This window comes from Cornus florida, unplaced genomic scaffold (assembly GCF_030987335.1).
Source record: "Cornus florida cultivar Cherokee Brave unplaced genomic scaffold, ASM3098733v1 CherokeeBrave_3.0.0_Hap2_Chr11, whole genome shotgun sequence".
NCBI classification, from domain to species: Eukaryota; Viridiplantae; Streptophyta; class Magnoliopsida; order Cornales; family Cornaceae; genus Cornus; species Cornus florida.
This window is the reverse complement of record NW_026775581.1, coordinates 93,944,389-93,951,029: the sequence shown is the minus strand read 5'-3', so window position 1 is coordinate 93,951,029 and position 6,641 is coordinate 93,944,389. Positions and strand designations below refer to the sequence as shown.

Here is a 6,641-nt window from a genome sequence, read left to right as displayed (position 1 = left end):
ATCTACAGGTCATTGAAATTTTGGACCTCTCGCAAAGACATAACGCTAATTAATACACAAAATAAGCCCCATCAAAAACAATATCAATTCAGTAAAACAGGATATTTCTGTAAACTGTCCCATGAGAAGCTGCCAAACCAGACAATTATCAGATGCACGGCATAAACACCATTTTGGGATTAATTTAAAAAACTTCAGCTAATCTCGGTGCTTAAGATGATACTATTTTAAAAGACATGAGGGAGCTATAGGATAAAAGCAAAAGGAAGTATCCATCACTGTATCCACAGAGTCGACTCCTTAATACTCCCACTTCTTCAACTCCATACCATCAGGAGGGCTGTCCTCCACCTTCTTCGAACCCACGTCCTCCCAGTTCGTTGACAGCACAGTTCCATTGGACTCGACCTGCAAAGCAACAATAATTTTTTAAACTAAATATAATTTAACCGAGTATCAAAGGAAATATAAGAAGTGTTGCCCCCACAGCTACATAATCTAACCCAGCATCATCATCATGGACGATTAAGTCCACAAAATATGGGATTGGATACACGAACTGGAAGAGAAAACTACATGTTGCGCTTTTTCTACAGCACGTGTATGTATATATGAGAATATCTATCAAAAGAAATGAATCTTTAAATCTTGGAGGCATAAGAAACAACAAACATATTAAGAATCTCACAAAAGATTTAATCATGGCTCTCCTCATGTCCTCGTCTGAATTTTTGTAAATGTCCCCAAAAAACCTGTTCAAGGATGCATCACCATCTAGCTTCTCTTCTTTTTCCTGTATCTCAGATAATCAAGTTATAAAGACCATGAGTAAATGGAGATAGCTCAACCTTCATAGGAAAAAGATGCACACTATAATGTAAAAGAAATTCTATCTGAAAAGTACAAATAAATAATGAAATCCAATAGAAACACGGCTGTTGAAAGTTGTATCACCTCCTTCTTTACTTGGGCCTCCAACTTATCCCAATCTGTTGTTCTTGCCTTTGAAGATGGATATCTTAGCTTCTGGGATCCAAGAGCTGCAAATTCATGAAAACATGAGCCGCAGAACTAGCAAGGATTTTTTTTTTTTTTTTTGGGTGGGTTGGTGGGGGAGGGGGGTGGGGTTTACGCCCACCAAAGTTGTAAGAACTTTCTTTAACTGAAAAAAAGTCAAAATATTTTTATATTTTGGAAGTTCACTAAATCAATGCACTGTATACAAGCAACCCACCAGATGGCACATTTATTTTTTGTGGAACTGCAACTTCCATGCTATATTCAAGAGATGTCCAGTTAATTGCTTCAGATTTTGCAAGCCGGATCTCAAGTTTGGTCGATAACACCTCATATCTGCACTTACCAGGTACTATCTGTTCTCCATGCAAACAAATAACAAAAAGAAAAATCAAAACCCACATCAGTTTAAAACATGGTTCCGACATTGGCCATGAGGATTTTATTTTAGCTAAGCACACATAACTAGTGTAAAACTGATGACTGGTTTGTTTCCCTACAGGAAAATGATTTGTATTCCGAATTTGTATTGTATCACTACTCTTCCTAAGGTAAGTGGTAAGATCTTAAAAATAACAACTTAAAAATGATATACTGCATAATTGAAGATCACATCCTTCCACAAAAAAAGAATCTGAAAATTGCAATATGCTATGGAGAACTAAGTATACTAGGCTCAAGAAGAGAAGAAAAGCTCCCAATAAAAAATGTGGCTTAGCAAACAGAAGATAATTGTATGTGGATTGCAATTCCATTAAAAAGGGCAAACAGTACAATATGGGGGGAGTTAAGCACTTAGAGAAGTTCCTCGCAATACCTTCCGGAATAGTCGTGGCTGAAAATGAAACCCATTTTCACCAGGGATGTCAATGTTAACACTCATCTGCAAGAGAGAATTCATTATTTTGAATTAGGCCATCAACTTTTGATGAGAAAATTTGAGACACCTGGCAAAAAACTTCGAGCATAATCATGAAGACCAGTTATATGGATAAGAAATTGATTGAGAATAACATACTGTCTGTTCACCAAACTCGACGGCCACATTTTCTGCTGGTAATCCCTTTGCAAATATTGTAACCACCACTTCCTCAGGTGTCTGATAGTATGCATGCCTGTTTAACTAATTATTGTCAGATAACATGTATGAAAAGAGAGTTCAAAGATCAAAATACTCTTTTTGCCACACATTAGACAATCTTACACATAAATTCACCACATAAAACATTGATAACATGACTCAACTCAACAAAGCCTTCGTTACATGAATCTTACTTCACCATTCGGTATACTTAATTCCCTGAATTCAGTAACATGCAACCATTTTTCCACTTCATCCATTCCTACATGTCGATAAATGGTCCCTTTTTCTTTTGAAACAGATGTTAAATACCAAATCATATGCCACTGTGAAGCCTTGAATAACTATCTAGCATCATGAGCTCATGACACTTGGGAATTCTATGGTGCATTCCGTAACTTCAATCTCAATTTTTGCTTGCTTATTCCAGTATAATACCTAACAAAACCTAGCTTGAGACACCGTGAAACGATGACACACTGAGCATAACATGGATGCAGTTTTATAATACATTTACAGCATAAGAGAAACATGGATAGCAGTGATGTTGGTTGTGATATTTGACAGAACAATGACAGGAGTGACATCATGGTGGCAGCAATGTGGCAATCGTCTCGCACTCTCACAGTAACGGAAGCATTTAACGGAGAAGGTGGCAATACAAACAGTAGTGGCAATACTGGTGTCTTACCAAATATTGCATGCTTGATTACTTGATCCAGGGTAAAGTACTTATTTCTAATTTGTGATGCAAAATAATTAACACTTGCAACTTGTATAAATATAATGTGGATTAAAATTCTCCAAAAACTTGGACCTATAACCAAGCATGATTTTTATTTAAAGGATACACACCCACACTTGCCTGCGCGCGCGCACACAAAGAGAGATCTACAATGACACAGCACCAAAAACTACTTGTTCTGCCATTTTTCATTAAACAGTACTGAACATGTAAAAGCATGAAAAGTGGCAACTACCTGTACTTTGGTTTGACTGATGCCATCTCTTTCATCTGATGTGATTCATTAAGTACTGGCCTGGCTTCTTCCTCACTTGCAAAATTTTTACCTACTGCTTGAGATCCAATAGAAGCATGTGCAGCAGTTGGTGGGATATTTGACGTTAGGGGCCTCGTACCCCTACCTTCCTCTTAACAATTCATTGAATTTCAATTAGATATGAGATCACAAGCATGTAAAATGTAATAAAGAGATACCGACTCTGCAATAGCAAGTATGTTTCCTTGTTATCAACCACTTACTGAACAATTGAAAAGGAAATTCAGGAACATATAATTACTAAATTTAAAATTACCCAAAAAAAGGAGTTTGAAAACTAGCACAACTCGTGGACAAGATACCATGTCCGTTGCATTGAAGTTTTTTCCCTAGTTTTCCTGTTCAATCTCCCCTTGCATGTATGAACCATTTAAAAAAAAAAAACCCCACACTTAAGAACATTATCTGTAGTACTTCCTGCATTTTCTAATATAATATATACATGACTTTATCAGAGAGTTAAATTTTCTATTCCTACATGTTTTTCCTCATAAAATTCATTGACAAATCCTATGATCCAAGGTCAACTATTCACTTTGATTCAACCACTATTGGTTTGTGTCTCAAATTACTGAAAGAAACAGCAATTGAAGTTAATAACTTAATAGTGTACGGTGGTCATAAGATTGCAAATGAAGTTTGGAAAATCACATACCTGCAATTCGTTGATCACATTCTTTAATCAACTTGGTAAATCTTGAATCATTTTGAGCTAAAGAAACACCAGTTTCAAGTGCTGCCTTGGCAGTATGATATTCTTCTAGACTTAAACATGCAGTTCTGAAGAAAATTTAAAGCAAAAAAATTCATTACTATGGGATTTATGTAAAGAGAGACATTTTCATTACATAATAAAATTGCAAGGACTATCAAAATGATGTTTATCAACCTCGCAAACCAGGCGAATTGAACTAATACACAACTCCAAGAACTTTACCAATTAAACTAGGCAAACAACTGGTACATTGTGATACAATAGAAAAGTAGGTTTAAAAAAAAAAATTTCGCCAGTGGTACTAAGCCTTCAATTACATATTCAGCGGAAAAAAAAACAAAGCCTTCAATTACATTATTCTTTGTTAGGTAACATCTAGATAAAGAATGAGCTATTTCTGGAACTCCATTGCATTGGCCTTCTCAAATAAGCAAGGTAAAATCTTTGTGCATGAATACTGAAAAACGGATAATATAGCTATAAATATATTGAGCTACTCTCCCTTTTTGTTTGAGGCCCCTACAAGAACTGCAGTGTGGTCAACAAGAATATTATTCATATTCATAGCAAATTACAAAGATGAATTTGAATGGTCAATTTAAGTTTGTGCAGTACTAACATTACCACAAAAAGATTTATTGCATTAGAATTTTAACTGAAACTTCCTCTGGGAGAGGGGGAAGAGAGAGAGAAATAAACATATAATTTTATTATAAAAGATTCACAGATTTTACTTAGAGGAAAACAACAAGATAGTTTACTTGTTCTCCTAATGCACTTTTGCTAAGAATTTCAGGTCATGTGAACCATGGAACCCCACAATATGTGAGCTATAAAAATTCTCAAAATTAAATTTATAGAGAAATTAAAATGCATTGCTTCACAAATTCATAACCCAGAAATAAAGAAGACACTCCCACTTTTAAAGAAGCTTATGATTGAATAACCAAATTTCAAAGGCAAACGCTGAATTAGGCAGAACTAATTCTCCTTGTGCAAAGAGGGAGGATAAATTCTCCATCTAAAAGTTATAAGTAACCAATGCAGAGTGGATTAAAGATTTTGCAATATTGAGACATGGTGACAAATAATAAGCATAATGTACAAGGTAATAAGGAACAACATAAAATATTTACCCCCCAAAAAAAGGAACAACATAAGATTTACCCAAATTAAATAAATAAACGACAGTGTATTTACCCCTTGCGAAGGTATGCCTTAGCCATCGAAGGATCCAGCTCAATTGCTTTGTTTGCATCACCTACAGCTTCTACTCATAAGATGCACATAAGTCACAAGTCAATTTCACAGTCCAAACTCCGAAGGCCGCACTCAAATGTTGCAGCAATATAGAAACGAATAAAAACCTAGATTTATGATTTTGCAAATATACAGACAGTTCAATTTAATAAATGCAAATAATATAAAGCAAACACTTTAATTGTGTAATATAAATATCAGAGTCATATATATTTTCTAAAGGCCTAAATTGACAGTCAAGCCCCGTAATTCCTCATTCATATATAGGCAAATAACATAAGCAAATAATGTAATTACATATTATAACATTTTGATCTTTTCTATTTTCTTCCAAGTCTGAAAGAATAGTCAATCTTCCTCAAGGACAGGCACTCCTCATCAAAACAATGAGATCAAGTGATAAAGAACGAACACAAATCTAGTAACAAACTATACAAAGGAATTCATTCCAATTAGCCAAATATGCAAATTACATATTTAGGTGCTGTTTGATAAAACTGAGAATTTTAAGAGCTGAATTTTAAGTGTTGAAGTTATTAAGTGGTAATTAAAAAAAAAAAAATTGATATCCTTTTAAATTTTAGCATTGAGTGAAAACTGATATTCTTGTCACTTAAAATTTTAACCCAATTTAAGTGGTGCTTACTGGTTTCAGTGATATTTAAATTGCATTATCGAGCACACTTAATTAGATAACCATTCTATTAAGTGCTGTTTAAATTGCATTATCAAGCACACTTAATTGGATAACCATTCTATTAAGTGCTGAATTTAGTTATACAAATTGAGTTATCAAAAAGCACCTTAGACACGCCAAAGGAACTATTTATCCATAATAACACAATTGATTACAGATATATAATGCATATATATACACACATATCTGGCGATATACAGAAATTTACAAACACAAACAATATCTATGAAACAATGAAATAAAGTGAAATCTAGATTGAATAGGAATCCAATAACGAACTACATTAAAATATGGAAATAACATTCCAATTACCAAATTGTGCACATTACAGATTTCAAATATAAAAACGAACCATGGATCCATAGTAACGCAATTGATTACGCATAAATAAAAAAATAAGGAGCAAAATATAAAGGGGAGAGAAATAGAAATTTGTATACCAGTGAAATAGTTGAGTTTGATATTGGCCTGAGCACGGTCGGCGAAGAGATCAGCGTTTTTAGGGTTTAAGTTGATAGCCTGTGTGTAGAGATCGACGGCGAGTTGAAAGTTGTCGTCAACGAATGCTTCTTTGGCTTTCTCTGCGGGATGATCAGTCGCCATTGTATCACTTATTGCGGAGCTTATCAAGAGACAACGAAACCTACACAGTATGCGAAGAGATTATGAAGTCGATGTATACAGAGCTATTCATATTTATATAGAGAGAGAGAGGTGGAGGGAAATTGTATAGACACTTCACTCACCGCCTTCTCCTTCTGGAAACTTCTTTTGAAACGACAGATATACTCTGAGTACGAGTCGGATTAG

At 34.6% G+C, this 6,641-nt stretch overlaps 1 protein-coding gene across 2 annotated transcripts; it reads right to left on the bottom strand.

Annotated features, from left to right (window-relative positions):
- Positions 1-64: 64 nt before the first annotated feature.
- LOC132284555 (protein SGT1 homolog) lies at positions 65-6,641 on the bottom strand. 2 transcript variants are annotated; one of them, XM_059786664.1, is made up of 11 exons: positions 6,578-6,641; positions 6,272-6,474; positions 5,075-5,144; positions 3,815-3,939; positions 3,079-3,250; positions 2,036-2,132; positions 1,835-1,900; positions 1,235-1,373; positions 955-1,040; positions 689-793; positions 65-408 (listed from the first exon to the last, which is right to left on the bottom strand). In XM_059786664.1, exons 2-11 carry the CDS (start codon positions 6,432-6,434, stop codon positions 301-303), a joined length of 1,131 nt encoding a protein of 376 aa, XP_059642647.1. In that variant the 5' UTR covers positions 6,435-6,474; positions 6,578-6,641; the 3' UTR covers positions 65-300. The 2 variants fall into 2 exon arrangements, with proteins under 2 accessions (XP_059642647.1, XP_059642648.1); XM_059786665.1 differs by having other exon boundaries at positions 3,079-3,244.

Excerpts from the sequence above, each read along its gene's own strand:
- LOC132284555 (XM_059786664.1), bottom strand. The coding sequence starts at position 6,434 with ATGGCGACTGATCATCCCGCAGAGAAAGCCAAAGAAGCATTCGTTGAC. Across the intron at positions 794-954 it reads AGGCCCAAGTAAAGAAGGAG|GAAAAAGAAGAGAAGCTAGA; the intron begins GTGATACAACTT and ends TCTGAGATACAG. Across the intron at positions 409-688 it reads GAGCCATGATTAAATCTTTT|GTCGAGTCCAATGGAACTGT; the intron begins GTGAGATTCTTA and ends GTTGCTTTGCAG.